The sequence below is a fragment of the Corylus avellana genome, chromosome ca3 (genome assembly GCF_901000735.1).
Source record: "Corylus avellana chromosome ca3, CavTom2PMs-1.0".
Lineage (NCBI taxonomy): Eukaryota > Viridiplantae > Streptophyta > Magnoliopsida > Fagales > Betulaceae > Corylus > Corylus avellana.
In genome coordinates this window covers 15,392,082-15,413,470 of record NC_081543.1, presented here as the reverse complement: position 1 = coordinate 15,413,470, position 21,389 = coordinate 15,392,082, and the positions used below count along the sequence as shown (strand labels likewise).

The 21,389-nt window shown below is 39.9% G+C and overlaps 1 protein-coding gene across 1 annotated transcript; it reads right to left on the bottom strand.

The window, feature by feature from the left end:
* Positions 1–9,424: 9,424 nt before the first annotated feature.
* LOC132174173 (ankyrin repeat-containing protein NPR4-like) lies at positions 9,425–15,350 on the bottom strand. Its single transcript, XM_059585866.1, has 4 exons — positions 15,099–15,350; positions 14,718–14,771; positions 13,848–14,487; positions 9,425–9,663 (listed from the first exon to the last, which is right to left on the bottom strand). Exons 1-4 carry the CDS (start codon positions 15,348–15,350, stop codon positions 9,425–9,427), a joined length of 1,185 nt encoding a protein of 394 aa, XP_059441849.1.
* Between the last annotated feature and the right edge of the window lie 6,039 nt (positions 15,351–21,389).

The following is a 21,389-nucleotide window of genomic DNA, read 5'->3' as shown; positions in this document are numbered from 1 at the left end:
AATATGCTAACGTGGCAAAGCAGTGCGTTTCAACCAATCTAACAGTAGGTAAAAGATTTTGACAGTAGAAATTTTATTGGCATTTCAATTGACCTAAGGAATAAATTTTTGAAAAAAAAAAAAAATTAGAGACAAAAAAATTTTGGCGTGTTTACCCAAAATATTTTGATATAATTTCCCTATATATTAATATATGATAAGCACCTACATCCTGATGGTTAAAGGAAATGCCTTTAAATGAGGAGAAGATTTGCCGTACAACACTTTATTTATATATAGGATTTGGATGATCACATCTACACACGTCACTGAAGAGGAGAATCAAGTGTAAATAATTAAGAGAAATTAGGATATATAGTTTGTATGAGAAATGCTAGGCTAAGTAGGGTTCATTCTTACAATTATTTTTCAACCATCTCCACACATATCTTTTTTAAATCTAGTATTGAATATGTAGAACTCACATATAGACTTAATGGTAGATTTAAATCCATTAAAAAAGAAGGATGAATCCTTTATTGATGTGTTAAAACCCTAAGCCTTGTGAAACCCTAAGCCCCCCTCCAGAGCGCCGCCGCCTCAGGGGAGGAGGGATGCCCGTTGCCTGCATCCCTCCTCCCTTCCTTGCTTCCCGATTTTTGTTTTAGGTTTGTTTCTGTCTTTGGTGTTTTCTGTTCTGTTGTGCTTGTGTTCTCTCTCAGTGGGTACTGCTTTTGGGGGTTTTCACTCAAACTCTCCCCCTCCCTGTTTGTTTGTGTGTGCCGCCGATCTCCTCCGCGCTCGCTTCGCTACTCACCGCTCGCTGTCGGGTCTTTTCACACGCCCCTCCCGCGCCAAGCTTTTTGTGCCTCCTTCCGAGGCGGTTTCCGGCCAGCTCACGATCGGCCTCCTCCGGCTATCGTGACCCGCTTTGAGTGTTTTTCGCATTTATTTTCCTATTTTGTTGTTTTTCTGTTTTGTATTTCCTTTGAGTTCCCCTGTATTTGGTTTTATTTGCTGTAATTTCTTTTCCTGCATTAGTTTTATTGTTCCATTTATTTCCCTGTATGGTTTTATTTATGCTTGTAATAAGGCTTTCTTCTCCTGCTTCGTTGCGCCCGGTTGCTACCCGATATTACTAGTCCAAACCTTTGGGTTGTGGATGTGAAATTTATCCTGGCTTTTGAGTCGAGGAGGATGAGTATCGGCTTGTGGGTTTTGCTCTCAAAGCCGAGGAATAAGTATCGGCTTGGGGGTTTTGCTCTCAAGGCTGAGGAATAAGTATCGGTTTGGGGGTTTTGCTCTCAAGGCCGAGGAATAAGTATCGGTTTGGGGGTTTTTCTCTTAAGGCCGAGGAATAAGCGCTACCTATGCATTAGATGGTGTCTGTTTGATGCAGATCTGAGTTTTCAACCTGATATTTTAGTCATAGGTTAACAGATGCTGTGTTGGTTGATTTGGTCTGTTGTTGATGACTGTATCTTTAGCTTCGGCTATGATTTACTTCAGAGCTTTTTGCTCTGTTTGTAAGAGCTTTAGGCTCGCAACTTTTATCAATGAATGAGTCTGATATGTTTCAAAAAAAAAAAAAAAAAAAAAAAAAATCCATTAAAAAAGAAAATATGGTCAGGAGACGGTTAGGAGAATGAGACTTAACATTTCTCGTGGTTTTCCCATCTTCTTATTTTGTAAGATAATAACTTCAATCAGGTCGTAATGTAAATTGAGCATTTTGCAACATCAAGTAGGAAACAGACACTTAAGCTTGAAACACCAAAAAATATTACAACCCTTCACACTAAATAATTTTTATTCTACCGACACTGACATTACTGACCAACACCCAACCCTAAAGACCATGGTAACAAAAGAAAAAAGGAACCTATCCACATGCTGATGTACAAAAATGAAAAGAAAAAGGAAAAAAGGGAACCTATGAAGACTTGAGGGGAGAGACACAGAATAATATATAGCCTTTTTTTTTTTTTTTTATCGGCAAAAAATTTGAAACCGTAAAATAATATATAGCCATAACGCCACTTAAAAATAGAAAAAGAATAAAGGGTACCATTGCTCACGTGGGAGAAATCTGAAATAATATATATAGCTTCTTTTGTTTCCTCTTTTTCTGGGTAAAGTTCAAGTTTACTAACTTGGATCCGTGCATGCATAGATCTGCAAAATTTACCAAAATATCAAACTTAAATACACAGATAATTTCAAAATTTAAATGCTACACAAACAAACATATATACAGATATGAGATATGCCTATAGGAATCTAGACGAACAAAAATGAAAACAAAAAGATGGAACCTCTGGAGAGACATGGTCGCTTGAGAAGAGAGGCAGGAAGTATTCCTATAATAAGCATTTGCATCCAACCTAGCTATCAAATCAATAGACAGACAATAAAAGGAAATGGCTTTAAATGATGAGAAGATTGGCGCCGTACAGCACTGTATTTATAGGAAATTTTTTTTTTCATAGGATTTGGATGATCAGATCTACAGACATCACTGAACCAACGTGTTTAACATTGTTTTTTTCAAAAGAAAATTATGTTGTCATATATATATATATATATATATATATATATATATATATATAACATTCTTTGTTTTATTTTTGACAACATAAAAGACACTACTTCAACTTCAAGAAATAAATTAAAAAAACGATATTATTTTCGAAAATAATTTTTACAAATGGCATCTAATTCTTAGGAAGAAAAAAAAAAAAAAAAAACTACTCCAAACCCAATAGAAGTTGATCGGTTAATCCATAGAGAGAATCCAAACATACAAAAATGAAAAGAAAAAAGAAGAAGAGGGGAACCTCTACACAGGATCGCTTAATTATAGGAACCTAGAGTCGACGTACAAAAATGAAAAGAAAAAAGAAGAAGAGGGGAACCTCTACACAGGATCGCTTAATTATAGGAACCTAGAGTCGACGTACAAAAATGAAAAGAAAAAGGGAGCCTCCGGAGAGACTGTATAATAGGTCGTTTAAGAGGAGAGGCAGGAAGTATTTCTATATATTAATATATGATAAGCATCTGCATCCCTCCGAATCAATATTCTGACGGTTAAAGGAAATGCCTTTGAATGATGAGAAGATTTGCCGTACAGCACTTTATTTATAGGATTTGGATGAAATCTGTTGGGTCACGGATCAATCCCATAAGGTCCAACGGGCCCTAAGCCGGAGACTTCGTGAATATATGGGGCTACCAAACCCTCAGTTGACTTAGCTTGAGGACACCTTAGGCTCCTAGCTTGAGGCATTACCCATGGGCCAAGATAGTCAAACTGAGGGACACATTGGACATTCCATCATAAAGGTATGACTGATCCTCCGCTATTCAGGTTATCTATATCGACCAAGATACGTCAGTTGGCATCCAATCTAATGTAGGTGACCGAGTCCAACTCGGGCATTCAAGCTCAAACATCACACGAAGGCTGTAATCCTTATCCCCTGATCTTAGGTCACTAAGATCACGGAACAGCTAACAAACACTATCCCACTTCTCAAATGATTGCACAACGGATATTAAGGGATAAAATCCCTAAACGTATGGGAGATCAAACTCCTCTCATGCCTATAAATATAAGTCATTTATCAATACTCAGGTGATCGCAACTTCTGCTATCTAAGCTCCGCGTTGTTTACATATCCCTTCCCTGATTACTGACTTAGGCATCGGAGTATCCCCGCCGGGAAACCACCGGGGACTCTAATCCTATTGTTTGCTCTTGTTCAACAAATCGACCAGTCCTCAAACATCCCAGTACCCCAACCGACCAGTCCTCGGACATCGCTGCAAACCCTGAGATTATGCCACGTCATCCATCAAAAAACTATGCACCAACAGTTTGGCGCCGTCTATGGGAAGCTCGATAGATTTTCATCAGTTCCTGACAACAATCCGATATGGTAACTACGCGTGCGTCACAACAGCAGTCGCCAAGGCAAGCAGATTGAAGGGAGTGCGAGTTCGGTTCAACAGCAGCTGTCATACTACGGTCCAGAACGAAGGTAACCATGAAAAGTCCAATGCTGAGGACGAAAACAGTCACGGAGAGTCTAGTACTGATAGGTCCGAAAGACCTCACTGTAGCAAGTCCCATTGGGAGAGACGCCGCAAAAGATCTCATGATAGCCGGTCTCATTGCGAGAAATCTCGTCGTGACCAATCTCATCACGAGGGATCCCATCGTACTCATTCCCATCGCGAGAAATCTCGTCGTGACCAATCTCGTCACGAGGGATCCCATCGTAGTCGGTCTCATCACGAGAGGCATCATACTCGTGACAATGCTCCCGATGTAAGGGCAGAATTGGGAGACCTGAAGAGGAAGTATGCTGAGATGGCAGATAAGATAGCCAACGGGGAGAATGGGGTGATGGCAGAGCAACTCATGGACAACACCGACTTACCCTTCACAGATAGGGTAATGAGCTTCCCCCTGCCTGACAAGTTCAAAATGCCTCATATAGATAAGTATGACGGCAACGGAGACCCTAGCGAGCACATGGAAGGCCTCCGAGCACACTTTATTCTTCATGGCACCCCTGATGAGATCAGATGCCGAGCGTTTCCGCTAACTCTAGTAGGGGCAGCTCTGGAATGGTTTGCAAGGCTTCCAGCTAAATCCGTAGATAACTTTAAATCCCTAGGCTGCCTCTTCCTTAGTCAGTTCCTGGCTACTCGGAAAACGAAGAAGAGCCCGTCTTACCTCCTCACTTTGGTTCAGAGGAAGGATGAATCCCTGAAAGACTTCATGCTTAGATTCAACAAAGAGAAGTTGACAATAGAGAATCCGAATGAACAGATGATCCTTGATGCACTGATGCATGGGGTAAGGGCCGAGGGGCCACTAATGGCCGAATTATCGAAGAAACCAACAATGATAACTCTTCTTCAATTCATGAATAAAGCCGAGGAGTACATCAATCAAGAGGAAGCTGTGGCAGCTCTGATGAAATCCCAAGAGATGGCTACTTGACAAGAGGAGATTAGGCGGAAGGAGACTTGTCGAGAGAAGAATGATGCAAGAACGCCATTAGTAAACTCTGGCGAGAAGCAGGAAAGAGTACCTAAGTGGTCAGATAGCTTAGCCCCCAAGCCAAAAAATGACTCTCAGCGGAAGCTCGGCAAATTTACTCCATTGAACGCCAGTATGACTAAGGTGTTAATGGAGATTAGAAGGGACCCTAATTTCAAATGGCCAGCAAGAATGAAGGGCCTTGCGTCAAAGTGAGACCGTACTAAGTTTTGCCAGTACCACAATGAAGTTGGACACTTGACGGAAGAGTGTGTATCTCTTCGCCAAGAGATAGAGTCCTTCATTAAGAACGGCAGATTGGTGAGGTTCCTAGCAGATGAGAAAGATCGAGGAAAAGACTACCAGCAACCCCTACCACTTGAGGGGAACCGAGAAGCAGCCGAAGATCAAACCCAGAGGCCAAGATATGATATTGGTCCGAGAAATGAGCGAAATGTCAAACCAGCACGTGATCGGCAGAAAGAACCGAGGAACGGTCGGGATGCTCGACCCCCACCTCGGAATCATGAAGTGGTAGGAGAAATCCTAACCATTTCGGGAGGAATAGCTGGCGGAGGAGAGTCTAATTCAGCAAGGAAAGCCCATGCCCAAAAGGTGCAGGCCGAGGAGGTTCTCTTCCTTGAAAGGCCGGCCAAGACTTGGAAGCGAGAAACCATGATCTTATCATTCACCGACGAAGATGCGAAAGGGGTAATGATGCCCCATGATGATGCATTGGTGGTAACAGTAACTGTAGCCAACCATTTGCTCCACCGTATTTTGGTAGATAATGGAAGCTCGGCTGACATCCTTTACTGGGTAGTTTTCAAACAAATGGGCATTGATCGTAGTCGGATCGCCCCGTTTGGTTCTCCATTGGTCGGATTTGTAGGAGAGCAAGTTTGACCTGTCGGGATTATCTCGCTTCCTATGACAGTAGGAACCGCTCCCAAGCAATCAACCGTTATGGTAGATTTCTTGGTAGTCGATCGACCGTCAGCCTACAACGCAATAATTGGTCAGCTAACCTTGAATAAGTTGAAAGCAGTAACTTTAACCTACCATTTAAAGATGAAGTTCCCAACAGAAGAAGGTGTCGGAGAGGTCAAGGGGGACCAAATTGCAGCAAGGAAGTGTTATGTCACTTCCCTGAAGAATCCATCAGAAGTCACGCCTTTGACGGTGAGTACCGTGGGAAGTGTTAAGAAAGGTGAACCAAAGGGCGAACCTGCCGTGCTATTAGAAGACGTGACTCTAGCAAATAACAAAGTGGTGAAAATCGGTTCTCAACTCTCCTCGGAGAACCAAGAAGGCCTCGTCACCTTTCTAAAAGCAAATTTGGAGGTATTTCTTCAAATTTAATACCAGGCATGTCTTCGTATTTGCGTGGACGCACAAAGACATGCCTGGTATTATACCCGAAGAAATAGTCCACCAGCTCAACGTGGACCCAAGCGCAAAGCCGGTAAAGCAAAAAAGAAGGAAGTTCGCTCCTAAGCGAAACATGGCGATAGCCGAGGAAGTGGAAAAATTGCTCAAAGTTCGGTTTATTGATGAAGTCCACTATCCCGATTGGTTAGCCAACGTGGTATTGGTTAAGAAGTCCAACGGAAAGTGGAGAATGTGTGTAGACTTTACCAACCTCAACAAAGCTTGTCCGAAAGACAGCTTTCCTCTTCACCGCATTGATGCACTGGTCGATTCCAGATCTGGTTACGGCTTACTCAGTTTTATGGATGCCTTTTCTGGCTACAATCAGATCTACATGCACCCTGAAGATAGGGAGAAAACTGCATTCATTACCGACCGAGGCTTGTACTGCTATAAAGTCATGCCTTTCGGTCTCAAGAATGCAGGGGCGACGTACCAGAGGTTGGTGAACAAGATGTTCTGAGAGCAAATCGGTCGGAACATAGAAGTGTACGTAGACGACATGCTGGTGAAAAGCACGTTGCCACAACACCATACATCTGACCTACATGAAACGTTTGAAACGTTAAAAAGGTATGGAATGAAGCTGAATCCTGCAAAGTGTGCCTTCAGAGTATCCTCAGGTAAATTCCTTGGCTATATGGTGTCAAATCGAGGAATTGAAGCCAACCCAGAAAAGATCCAAGCAGTTTTGGATATGCAGTCTCCGAAGAATACGAAGCAGCTCCAACAGCTGACGGGAAGAATAGCAGCACTTAATCAATTCATCTCACGATCCACAGACAAGTGTCTACCATTCTTCAAGATCCTCCAGACGGCCTTTGAATGGTCCGAGGAGTGCGAAGAAGCTTTTGGGGCATTGAAGAAGTATTTAGCCAGCCTACCTTTGCTCAGCCGAACAGTCCTAGGAGAAGTGTTGTATTTATACTTGGCAGTCTCCCCAACGGCAGTTAGTGCAGCCCTTGTGCGAGAAGAAGAGGGGGTGCAAAAACCTGTATACTTCATTAGTCGAGCCTTGAAAGGAGCCGAGGAGAGATATCCCCAAATGGAGATGCTGGCCTTTGCTCTAACCATTGCATCAAGAAAACTTCGGCCGTATTTTCAAGCTCACACGATAAGAGTGCTTAATGAACACCCCCTCAGGAAGGTACTTCGCAAGCTGGATTTGTCCGGAAGGCTGGCTAACTGGGCGATTGAACTTGGAGAATTTGATATAGAGTTCATTCGTCGAAACTCCATCAAGGGTCAGGCATTAGCAGACTTTCTGGCAGAATTTACAAACCTACTAGATGCTACACAATGGCCAAAAGATGAAACTTGGGTAGTTTACATGGATGGATCATCCACAAGAAGACACGATAGAGCTGGGGTAGTACTCATCACCCCAGAAGGGGAAGAGCTGCATTGTTCCATAAGGTTGGAATTCAAAACTACTAACAATGAAGCCGAATACGAGGCCGTGATAGCTGGATTGGGCCTAGCTCGAGAGATGGGAGCTGAATTTGTTGAAGTACGAAGCGATTCTCAAGTGATTATTGGGCACATACAAGGGGAATTTGAAGCAAATGGAGTTAAAATGAGGCTGTACCTGACAAAGTTACAAGACATGCAGTGCTCTTTTAAAAAGTTCTGTATTATAAAAATCCCAAGGGAAGAAAACGTGGGAGCAGACCATCTTGCTCGGATTGCATCAATCGAGGATAGGGTAGGACAATCCGAAGAAGTAACTCAGACCCTAGCCTGACCTACAATAGCCAAGGAGGGTTTGGTCTTGACAGTAGAAGCAGTACCAGATTGGCAGAAGGAAGTGGTGGAATATCTGGAAAAAGGAATTCTCGCAAATGAAAAGAAAGCTGCTATCAAGTTGAGGAAAAAGGCTGCCAGATTTACCATGGTGGGCGGAACTTTGTACAAAAGAGGTTTCATGTTGCAACTTCTTAAGTGCATTTCCAGAGAATAAGGCAATTATGTACTTCGGGAGATTCACGAAGGCATTTGTGGAAATAATTCAGGTTCAAGAATGCTGGCGCATAAGGCAGTTCGAGCAGGCTTCTACTAGCCTAATATGACCAAGGACTCAATAGAAATGGTCAGACATTGCGACAAGTGCCAATGTTTTGCCAATATCAACAAGCAACCCCCCGAGGAGTTAAGCTCGATCTCTTCACCATGTCCCTTCTCGCAATGGGGCGTAGATATAGTGGGACCACTACCTTGTGGAAAGGGGGTGTTCGATTTGCAGTAGTGGTTGTGGACTATTTTACGAAGTGGGTGGAAGTAGAAGCCCTAGTAAACATAACGGCCAAGAGCATAGAGAAATTCTTATGGAAGAATGTCATCTGCTGGTACGGCATTCCATATGCATTCATCATGGACAATGGAAAGCAATTCGACTGCGATTCATTCAGAGAATGGTGTTCTAAACTCCGTATAAGAAATTATTTCTCATCCCCTGGACATCCCCAAGCAAATGGACAAGTAGAGATTACTAATAAGTCAATTTTCAAACTTTTGAAGAAAAAACTCGGTGACCGGAAAGGAGAGTGGGCAGAAGATATCCCGGAAATAATCAACCGCAGGTTCAATAAATGGTAATAACAGATCCAAGTATTTGAGTACTGGACAGTCAGGATGAACGAATGGCTCGCAGGAAGGAAGAGAAAGAGCTCGATTGATCGAAACCCTGAAGAATACTACCCGAAGAAAGAAATACTGAAAGGAAAAATCAGAATGCAAGCAAGCCAGTTGGGGGGTTTGAAAGGGTTGCAGAGTTTCGTGCGCAAAAATGGTATTCTAGATAAGAGAATAAGCAATGGCAAATATTTTTATATAGCCAGTCCGAGAAACTGAAGAGTCTGAGAAGACGAAGGAGTCTGAGGAGACGAAAAGACATCGGCACATTAGAACCCGAGAAGACGCTTGGGAAATGCGTGCATTAAATGCCGCAGCAAGCGTGTCCTATCACCGACTAATGATGACGCACAGACGACCATACCGATGCCGACACGTGGACACATACTCAGCCATTCGCACCGACAGACAGATGAACTGACCAATCTTCGAGTATATCGAACGGCTCGGCCAAGAATTAGCGGGAATGATCCCGCCAAAACCTGGAATTGAAGTTAGGGTTCCCCCCCTCTTTGGAGGCCTCGGGCAAGCAGCTGTTAGTAGTCGGACAACAAGAGACTGATCCATTCCTAGAAAACACAAAAATTTCCAGGGTCATCCAGATCAAGAAATTTGGGGGTGACTGTTGGGTCACGGATCAATCCCATAAGGCCCAACGGGCCTTAAGCCCGAGACTTCGTAAATATATGGTGCTGCAAAACCCTCAGTTGACTTAGCCCGAGGAGGTCTTAGGCTCCTAGCTTGAGGCCTTACCCATGGGCCAAGATAGTCAAACTGAGGGACACATTGGACATTCCATCATAAAGGTATGACTGATCCTCCGCTTTTCAGGTTATCTATATCGACCAAGATACGTTAGTTGGCATCCAATCTAATGTAGGTGATCGAGTCCAACTCGGGCATTCAAGCTCAATCATCACACGAAGGTTGTAATCCTTATCCCCTGATCTTAGGTCACTAAGATCATGGAACAGCTAACAAACACTATCCCACTTCTCAAATGATTGCATAACGGATATTAAGGGATAAAATCCCTAAACGTATGGGAGATCAAACTCCTCTCATGCCTATAAATATAAGTCATTTATCAATACTCAGGTGATCGCAACTTCTGCTATCTATGCTCCGCGTTGTTTACATATCCCTTCCCTGATTACTGACTTAGGCATCAGAGTATCCCCGCCGGGAAAGCACTGGAGACTCTAATCTTATTGTTTGCTCTTGTTCAACAGATCGACCAGTCCTCAAACATCCCAGTACCCTAACCGACCAGTCCTCGGACATCGCTGCAAACCCTGAGATTGTGCCACGTCATCCATCGGAAAACTGTGCACCAAGAAGATCTAGATCTACACACATCAGTGAAGAGGAGAGTCAAGTGTAAATTAAGAGAAATGATAGTTTTTATGCGGTTTTGCTGAGCTTTGTTCTCATAACAATCTCTCAATTTCTTAATCAAGCGTAAAAAATAATATAACATTTCACATCAAATAATTTTTATCCTTTTAACAAAATCAGAGACAAAAATATCCATTGACAAAACCACCAAATAAACTAGTACCAGAGTCACCGTCTTGGTTGGTTTTGAAAACTTCGGTATCGGGAGTTATGTTGTGGGGTGGTGAGTTTTGGTTAGAATGAATGAAAAAGTCTATGAGATTAATTTGAATTAAAGATATGGTATTTTCATCTCTATTGTATTTGGTGTTTTTACATAATGTGTCAAATTTCTTGAAAGATGCAAACTAGGATTTTACACCACATCCTTATCGAAGGGACTTTCATTTTGTAAACTAAATTAAATATGTGGGATCTATGTGTTAGACCTATATAGATCTAATGATAATTTGTAAAATAGGAAAAATGAGAGAAGGACCACAACATATTGTATAGCATGTCTCATAAAGTAAGGACATTTGCTAGATGAGATTCATATGTACGTGAGCCTGGGTTTGTTTGGTTTGTGTTAGATTATTGATTAAATAATTAAATTTACTTTTTTCTATTAGCTTAAGTTTTTTGGATAAGTGGTAGATTCAAGTTGCAGGAGCGTTATGTTGAGAGGGGGATTATTAAGGTATAACAGTGTCGCTTTGCACACGTGGATGATTCACATAAGAGAAACATGGAAAATATATAGCTTTTTTTCTTCTTCTTCTTTTTCTAAGCAAAGTTCAAAGTTGAAATTGTCGAATAATATATAGCCATAACACTTCCGTGACAAAAGAAAAAAGAATAAAGGAAACCTTGGAGACTTGAAGGGAGAGACAGGAGGTATTCTTATCGCCGGAGGAGTTCATCATTCATGACGAATAGTGGTAGGTTTAGTTGACAAGTACTGTTACACTTCATGTCTATTTATTACACTTAATTCATACAGGCTATTGTGGCATATTTTCAATATTAAAAATATCTAAAATTATCACAATTGGGACCTTAAATTATTATATGATTAGATATACTACATCTACTAATTAGAGTGTTCCTTTGAATGGAGTCGATGTAATGGAGTTGAATTATGCCATCACACCTAATTAGGGAGTAAACCTTCATATAAATCACAGACTATTCTGCTCAAGGATGAATTGAAGTAAAAAAGCCAAAAAATTTAAACTCCAAATGATTTATATTAGGATTAGTAGAGGAAGGGCGGTACAAGTATTCTAGGTGCATGCCTTGAGAAATATAGTCTTAAAAGGCAAGACATAGCAAAACATAACTTAGCTTGTTGGGATTGGGTTGTCCGGTGGGTTTGGGTTCCAACAATTTTGTAGAGCGGACCAACACCCAACCAAGGCTTCAATGAAATTTTCTTCATCCAAAAGGAGATCAATTGTTCCCTCGTTAGATGATTCTCCTGAATTGCTCCTTTGTGTGTCAAGCCTTCTCTAGAACTTATTATATTAATTTCTAATTTTTTAAAACTACTTAAATTTTTTTGATTATTCCTAGTATGTAGTTAATATACTTTTGTATTGATTTGTAAATTGAAAGCCCTATCGGTTCAAGTTCGATCTCCATTGATGGAGTGATAGCTCAGGCCGAGCTAGACCTTCATTTAGGGCCTTGCAGTTATTGGCCTTCATTTACAACCTTCAAATTTAAAATTAATTTGAATAATAATTTGATTTTTTTTTGTTTTATTATTATTTTTTTTTTGGTAAATATATATTTTTAATTTTATTAAAGATTAGTGATGTTTGAACAGTGCAAGTGTGTTTTATTATTTTTTTTTTGGTAAATATATATTTTTAATTTTATTAAAGAGTAGTGATGTTTGAACAGTGCAAGTGACACATTTCAAAAAGGTGACGTGTGTACTATTAACACGTCGCCTTCCAAAAGGTGACGTTTGGGCTTAAATGTCATGAAAAATTGACATTTTCACTGTTCAAACATCTCCAATTTTGAATCCAGCTACTATGTTTAAGGGCATTTGCCAAATGTCGCTATGCAAACGTTACTACATCAGTAGTGACGTTTTTTGGGCTTAAGACATTACATTCCAAGTGTCACTATTTTGGATTTTTTTTTTTTTTTTTTGTTTTTTTTTTTAAGTGTAATGTGCTTGCTTAAACAAATGCTACACTATCATGCATGGCTGTCTTTTCCTGATTGCCTACAACAATTAGATATGATTTGATATGGAGTAATTAATGTTACCACCTCTTCCTCTTTCTATTCTCTTAAAGCCTATGTATGTAGCGTGATTTTCATAATAATATTTGATCCTGATTTTCATAATAATATCTGATCCATGAAAATAATTAGTTTGTTGGTTGAGAGGAGCACGCCACATAAACTTTGATATTTCTATTTTGTTATCTTGTTTTACTCTTTTGAAAATATGTTTTTATATTGTTTTGGGATAGATGGGTTATAATTACTTTGAATCTTGCATTTCCTTTGAAATTTTCGATTCCAGTAATTTCATTTAATCGATCTATTCCATTATCCCAATTACTATTTCATAAATATAGAACTTTACAATTGGTATAAAAACCTCCGATATCCTACCATAGTAGTGAGTGCACGTAATTGGGAACAACAAGAATTGAAATCTTGACAAAGATTAGTTTTCGACACAAAAGAATTAAAAATAACTACTTTTTCTGATCAATAACGGGAAATGCATGGAAAAAGTAATACTTAAAATAACTGCTCAGCTACGTTGGTGGAAAAGAAAAAAGAGAAGAATAAAAAATAATAATAATAACTCAAGAAACATTCATTAAAGCTTACTAATACAACACACAAGCACATCAATCAACAAGAAACAAAAAACAAAAAAACAACAACAACAACACAAGTACATCACACCAATTTCCCCTTTTCCCATGTACTTGACTTTCACACAAGAATTAAAAATATCATTCTCACCAGAATATATAGCTCCCACGACTTCATGATCTTCCTCGCTTGTCACGCATAATAGTGGCAATCAAATGTGAGTTGTCACCGATTTAAGCAGTCAATTCAGGCACTCCTGTTAGTGGGTACGAGAAGATTAATGTAGAGATACGGCATGAGGAAGGTAATTTGGTTTGTGGAGAAGGGCGGTAAGATTGTGTAGAAAGAAATTAAAGCAACAATAATAAAACGAAAAGGATGGCGGGTGATTAATCTATATGTATATCAAATGAAGAAACACGTTTGACGTGCTTGCCCGGGAACAGAAAGATGAAAAGATAGAGAATAATTAAAGCAAAAAACACACCAGTGGTGGCTATAAGAGGAATTTTTATTAACGGACTTGAAAAGCAATAGCAAAAAGAGAGGAGTACAAGGAGTGAGTAGAGCACGAGTCCAACAAAATCAGGAGGGACGAGGAAGAGAAGTGTAACGGTTGTTAGGAAATAGGTTAGAGTATTAACCGAAAGGAAGGCATTCCCATTTAACACGTTCTTGTTGATGGCATTAGACGCTGCAGTGATTGCGTTCCAATAAGCTCTGAGCGGGGCTGTGCTGTTGAACAGATGGGCGAGTGGGTCTCTGCTGGCGTTGATCGGGGCTGTGCCGTTGAACTGATTGGCTTTATCATGAGCTTCTGCAGGAGCGCTGAGTGCTGCTTGGTAGGTGACCGTTAATAGTAGTGCAGCAACAACCAACAGTGCATTGCGCCTCTCTTCTGTCGTAACTGTTTCCTGACGACGTATTCGTACGAAAAGCTTCCCACACAGTCGTTGTACGAAATTTTGGAAAGGGGTTAAAGATAATTTAACTATAGCTATTAAACGACTGACACAACGACAACATGCACGTGGTCGTAGCCTATCTCTCATCCGTTGGCTCTCAACATGTGTTTGGCGTTCCAAGATGTCAAAGACCGTATCACCCTCTAAATTCTTGGCCTTTAAATCAACTAATTTTGTAGCCATTAACAACGACACTACCTGCAACATGTAGAGAATTGGAAAGATGCATAATTACTGATCCAAACAGTCGCCCAAGAAAAAATAAAAACCCAAATATTGCTAAATAAAATTTTACAACTACCGACAAAAATAAAGGCAAATATCACACCGCAAAACTTATGTAAAATTTTCAAGACAATTTTTGATAGACCTCCATTATACCAACTCTATTCTCCTTTACTAGATAACTTTGAGTGGAAAGGACTTACCTCGAGTTGATTTCTGTATACTGCAACGTGCAATAGAGTGTTGCCTTCCTCATCCTGCCAAAATAACAATTTCTCCTCCAATAATTTGGCATCTTTAAACCAAGCTTGCCGAATCCAGTTTATCAGGAGCTTAAAAGCTTGGACCATGCCATATTTCAGGGCAATATGCAATGCATTCTCTCTTCGAATTGTTACATCTTCAAGAGACTTTGGGCAGACTTGTAGAAATTTTTTCAAAAGAGGGAGGTTACCTATTTGAGCTGCATAATGCAAAGGAGTCACCCCTTCCCTTCCTCGGATACGGACAAGTTCCTCATTATCGTCAAGTAGCCGGTGCACCAATAGGGTCTAGTGTCTTTGTAAAACACAGTCATTTTGTACGGCATAGTGCTTTTGCAAAGCAAGGTGCATGGGAGTGAAGCCATCTTCATTAAGCTTCCTAGCAAATGAGGGCTTTAACTTCATGATCTCCATGGCAAACTGGATGTACCCTAGAGATGCAGCTAGGTGTAAAGGAGTTTCAACAAATGGAATGTCATCGATCCTATCCAAAACATTTACATCTTCCCGTATCAATGCGTATAAGGCGTCAATGCTTCCTTGCTCAACAGCATTTCTCAAACTTTGATCCATTAGAATTAAGAGGAAAGTGATAGTCAGGCTAGGAAATCAAAAGAAAATTGTTGAAACCGATTAGTTGTCGCGACAACTAATGCAGATGAGGAGAGTTACTAGTTACTGGGGCAAATGAGAAGATTTGCTCGTCTTTCTTTTATAGGATTGGCTGAGTGAACAGTAATGAATCTAATTAATGACGCTAAGATGGATGGATATAGGGATTCGGGAACCGCTGTGACATCACCGACATACAAGTGGAAAAACACATGATACCTGAACCCACCTTCAGATGTGTACAAATCCAGCTTCTTTTAATTTTTTTCCGTCGATTTTCTTTTGTTTAACGAATGAACAAAGGAAAACCGGATGTGCCCTTGATAAGCAGATATAAATGTGTAAAGGAGTGTCAAGAAACGGAATCTTGTCCATCCTGTCCAAAACTTTTGCATCCATTGTATCAATTTGTACAAGTCGTCAATGCTTCACTAAAACGAGTTGGATTTGGATCAGATCTGCACACGCCACTCAAGCAACAAGTTTTACGTTGTTTCCAACAATGAAGCGTAAAGGACGTCCAGTGCGCTTTATGTTTTTTAAGGGGTAACGTACTAAAGATCCTAAACTTTCACTTGATTTAACCAACTTTCTTAAACTTTAAAGTCTTTCAATTTAGTCCTTGAACTTTCAATTGCAATCAATTTGGATCCCTTTGTCCCATTTTCAACATTAAATGACGTTTATACCCCTGATTTTTTTTTATAAAATTATAATTTTACCCTTAATTCCAAAAAGATTTTTTTATTTTAAAAAAATGAAAATCAGAGATATTTGGGTTTTTTTTGGTATTTCTAAAGGCTAAATTTGACCAAGGGGTTCAAATTGAGAGCAATTGAAAGTTCAAAGGACTAAATTGAGAGATTTTGAAGTTTAATTAGTAGAGTTTGTCAAATTGAGTAAAAGTTCAGGGGTCTTTAGTGAAGTTACCCATTTTTTTAACATCTTAATTGGAATATTATGGGTTTGTCCAGATTAATTAATTAGCTTTTGTTTGGGTTTTTTTAGTGTCTTTGTCCCCAAAAAGATAGAAATCCTTTTTCTTTCCCAGTATATGAGATTAAGAGTGTTAAGTGAGCAAGCCACTCGCGAGCAAGCTAAGGATCGGCTTGTATAAGCTCGACTCGATTATTAAATGAAACGTTTCGTGAACACAAATCCTGGCTCGAATATTAAACGAAGCAAGCTCGGCTCAACTCGGTTAGGCTCGTGAGGAAGCTCGTATAATCTGTGTGTGTGTGTCTATATATATATATATATATATATATATATATATATATATAAACTGTAACACATTAATTATAAATCTCTCGGATTATTAAAATCTTAAAATTGCATTTATATTTAAGCTGCTAGAAAATGAAAAATTCTCGACCCTTCGTGATCAAAGTGAGAGAGAGAGAGCAATCATTAAAAAAACATCGATTCAATTAGAGCAGACCCAAACGAATGGAAGAAGAATTAAGAAAAAACTATTGAGGGAGATTGTGAAAGGCATAAACTATTGAAGAATCAAATAGACCCAAACACTATCACTACTTGTCTGGTGAGCGAGAGTGAGAGAGTGGGAAATAAGAGTTCAGGTGGAAGATGCACTGTGACTGATGAGGGAGATTGAGAGAGAGATGTTGAAAAAATATTTTTTTATAGCGGGCGTTATCCCAATGCCGTCTGAATACAACATGTTAACTTGTCCCACATTTATAAGAAAACATCATTCCCCAAGTTTGCTTTTCTATAAAATGATGTATATCCTCTCTCTTTAAAACCAAGTGCCTTTCCGCATTGACTCATGCTCCATATTCGACTAGCCAAGGTAAGCAAATGCTCATATGCAAGTTAGCTTCTTAAGCCGTTTAAGAGTACTTGAAGTCAATTTTTTTTTTTTTTTTTTTAAGAAAAAAAAAACACTAAATATAAGAGCCAACTCGCACTACAAGAAACTGACTCATCAGGGGCGACTTATTAGGGACGGCTTTATAGTCGCCCCTAATAGTTGAGTATTAGGGGCGACTTTTGAAAGTCACCCCTAATAGTTATGTATTCGCGTCCACATCCAAGTGGACGCTAATAGCCGACCCAAAAGATGAATAATAGCGTCCACTCTACAGTGGACGCTAATAACTCGACCCTAATATACTCGCGGGAAATATTCAACAAGTGGGAAAAAGATCATTAGGGTCGACTTTCAAAGTCGACCCTAATGCCTAAGTATTAGGGTCGACAAAGTCAACCCTAAAGAGTGTGTGGAGGAATATATCAATAGCATCCTCTCCATGATAGCCACTAGCTGCAAATGATAAAACAAACAATCACCAAATAATATTCTAGAATATTATCAAGTCTTAATCATTGAGCAACGTCACTATATAAACGAAGGTCATCATACTCAACAAATTCAGATTTATATCTACACCCCCAACATATTTTCGTGATCAAATCAAATGGACGTCACATTCTACAAGGACCATAGTAGTCCATCTCACAATACCAAACACTTCAAAGGCAAAGCTCTAACCCACATCCACCACCAAACCAACCATGATATAAACCAAATTCAACAGAATTTGCAACATCATTAATGAGAATCACTACAACATATCCAAAATCTAAATTTAGAAGTGCACATATATATAGGGACAGTTCTAAAACCACATTGACCATTAAAAAATGTCATTACCTGATTCACTATCGACCGATGATCTCACAACCGCAAAGGGTGGGGAAGCTCTGTCTGGCGCTCCCTTGTATTGAGTCATCTCGAGCGCGGAGCTCGACCACATCATTTGCTCGAGCTGGTGAAAACAGGCCCCAAACATTGTTGACATCTTAGCTTCCTTTTTCACAAGATGCGCCACCATTTGAGCCTCTTTTTCAGCTAACTGTGCATCTTTCGCAGCCATCTACGAAGCCACCTACTCTGCCACTTGCAGAGCTACCTGTGCAGCTGTTTGCCCTTGCTCTGCAGCCAACAAGGGCAAACAGCTGCAGAGCAAGGGCAAACAGCCTTGTGCTGTGCCCTCTTCGCCTCAAGCACTCTGTCAAGAAGTTCTTGTGAGACTGTGGAGTGCCCGGTGTTTTGTGACTATGCCTGTGACAGTGTATAGTACAAGTGTATGGTGCCCCGAACAGGTAAAATATTCGGTCCAACCTGCCGAATTCTACCAGCATACTTAGGCTTATTTCCAAGCGCCTGGATGTACGCATTGTTCGGCACCCAACTGACTGTCCCCTCTGTCACGCTCGACGATGTTGCAGGGTCAGTGGGTCATACAACTTGTTAGGTTATGTTTTGGCACATTCGGTTTACATGTAAGTTGTTGAAAATGAAGCATCTTAGCATGTCCAGAAAGCTGATTCTAGAAGGCCCTGTCCAGACCGCCAAAAGCCGGGTCCGGACACAAAATCCAACAAGCTGATTTTGATGTGCATGTCTGGACCGCCAGAAGCTGGGTCCGGACCCAAGTTCCAGAAAGCTGCAATTGAGAGTCAGGTCTGGACCGTCAAAAGCTGGGTCCGGACCCAATTTCCAGCTAGTCCATTTTATATGGCCTATCCGGACACAAGACTTGGATGTCCGGACACCACGTCGTTACGCATATGTAACCCTAGCTGTGTCCGGACACCCACTTATTCCTGTCCGGACACGACTGCTGAATGGTGTTTTATTTTCTATTTAAGCAAATTGTTTTGCCTATTATACGTACGTATTTTGGAGAGCAAAATCAGAGAGCTTAGAGAGAGATATTGTTCTAGCTTATTTGAGAAAAGATTAAATACGTGAAGTCAATCGGAGTTCCGGTGAAAGGAAATCTTATAGAAGAATTGTGCCAGATGTTCTGGAAAGGGCTACTGCGGTAGAAGTCAAGTGGGTCGCTTGTCGTGTGCAAGGAAGAGTTAATTGCAAAGGTTTTGTAATTCTTCTTGTATTCCTTATTCTTCTTATAGTGGATTGATTTCCTGGGTTTGGCTGCCCCGGAGAGGTTTTACATTTAGAGAGTTCTCTAAATGGTTTCCTCTTCGTAACCAAATATCTGTGTTCTTGAATGTTCATTACATATCTGTGTTTGGTTGAATATTAACTGTTAGGTTAAATCTTATTCCGCATAATCTGAGTGAAACACCTAGGCAGTTGAATAGGTGTCGTTTGGAGTCGTATTATATTTTTCAATTGGTATCAGAGCGGGTTCACTCTATGAAGGAATTATTTTCTGAGTGTGATCCAAGACTCCATATCAAATGTCTCATACTGTTGCTCCTAATTCCCTTCCCGTCTTTGACTGAACTAATTATACGCTTTGGAAAATACGTATGAGAGCATACTTTAAATCCATTAGCGTTTGGCATATTGTTGAATTTGGATGGACTCGTCCAAACAAAGCAATAGCTGAATGGACAACGGAGGAAAAGAATAGTGCTACTGCTAATGACAAAGCTATAAATGCTATTTACATATCTGTTTCAAATGAGGAATTTTCAAGAATTTCTAGATGTGAGATAGCTAAGGAAGCTTGAGAAACTTTAGAAATCATACATGAAGGAACTAAGGTGGTTAGAACTTCAAAAATTCAAATGTTGGTTTCTCAATTTGAGGAGATTAGAATGCAATAAGATGAAACATTTGATGAATTCTACTCAAAACTTACTGTCATTAGAAACTCTACTATCAATTTAGGAAAGAAAATGGATCATGCTAAAGTTGTGAAGGAAATCTTAAGGTCTTTACCTGAGCGGTTTATACCTCAAATTGCTGCCATACAATAGAGTAAAGACCTAGTGTTGTCACAATTACCTACCTAAATTAATAGGCAAATCATTGGATGTTTTACCCGCAAGTGCACGAGATCAACATAGTAGCATAGTGTGCAAATACGGAGTCATTCCCACGAGGATTGCTAGATTTTGCTTAAAATTAAATTCCAAAAGTAAAACAAACAAAGATTGAATTGTAATTTGATGATAATAAAAAGGTAGGGCTTTGATATTCACCACTAATTATACTTAGCTAATATATCAACATGCCAATGATCCAATCATGTTATGAATATTTAATGTTTGCCAACCTAAGGGTATGGGTGTCTACTCCTTAAGCTATTGATTTTCCTAAGCAACAAATTAGGCATGGGTGTCTACTAAGTTGTTCTTTAAGAAAACATAAATCTGTGGAAATCGACAAACACACGAGGCCTAAGGCATGGGTGTCTACTCCCGGTTCCCCATGTTGATTAACCCAAGAACCGCGGTGTGGATTATTTTGTTACTCTTATTAAACCCAGGACTCGGTCATCCAAATTGATTTAACTAACTAGTCCATACCACATGCATATAATGGCCAATCACATACATATGAGGAATTCATGAAAACAGGAATTAATCAAGTTAAATATCACAACCTGATCATCACAAAGGCGCCAATATTGAAATATTAAATAAGCATAATTAGGGCTTCAATCTAGCCCTCCTTAAGAGTTAGTTACACATAATGAAAATAAAACTAAAAAAGATAAAGGAAAGAAAGAACCGAAAGGTAGCCTCCAATTCCTCTCCCCAAAGTTGTGCCTCTTCCAAGGATTTAAGGATCATTTAAATTGTGAGGCTTAGGGTTCTATTTATAGAGCTTAGGATAGTCCTAGAAGGCCTAGTAATCCTAGGAAATTCGGAGTTTTAAATCCAAGTCCAATTAGGATAGAGAAAACCTAAGTCCAAATCAGAGTAGGATTGCCCAGAATTGTGGTCTTAACTTGCGGCGCGATTTTGACCTTGCGGCACTCCGAATTGGGGAAATGCTATTTCACAATGAATTGTATTATTTTGAGCTATCTTTCCAATGCCGCTTGAATCACCTTAATCGGATATCTGAGATGAAAGTTATGATTAAAATACCGAAACATGTTCAGAATCCAATTTTTCATCCAATCCGATTTGACGTCAATGTGAGAAATTCCGAATTAATCCTTTCCTTTATTTGATTAAACTTAACCATGATTGGTTAAGCTTAAC

Excerpts from the sequence above, each read along its gene's own strand:
- LOC132174173 (XM_059585866.1), bottom strand. The coding sequence starts at position 15,350 with ATGGATCAAAGTTTGAGAAATGCTGTTGAGCAAGGAAGCATTGACGCC. Across the intron at positions 14,488-14,717 it reads TATACAGAAATCAACTCGAG|GTAGTGTCGTTGTTAATGGC; the intron begins GTAAGTCCTTTC and ends TACATGTTGCAG. Across the intron at positions 9,664-13,847 it reads TTTTTGCTATTGCTTTTCAA|GAATGGATCAGTCTCTTGTT; the intron begins GTCCGTTAATAA and ends TGTGTTTTCTAG.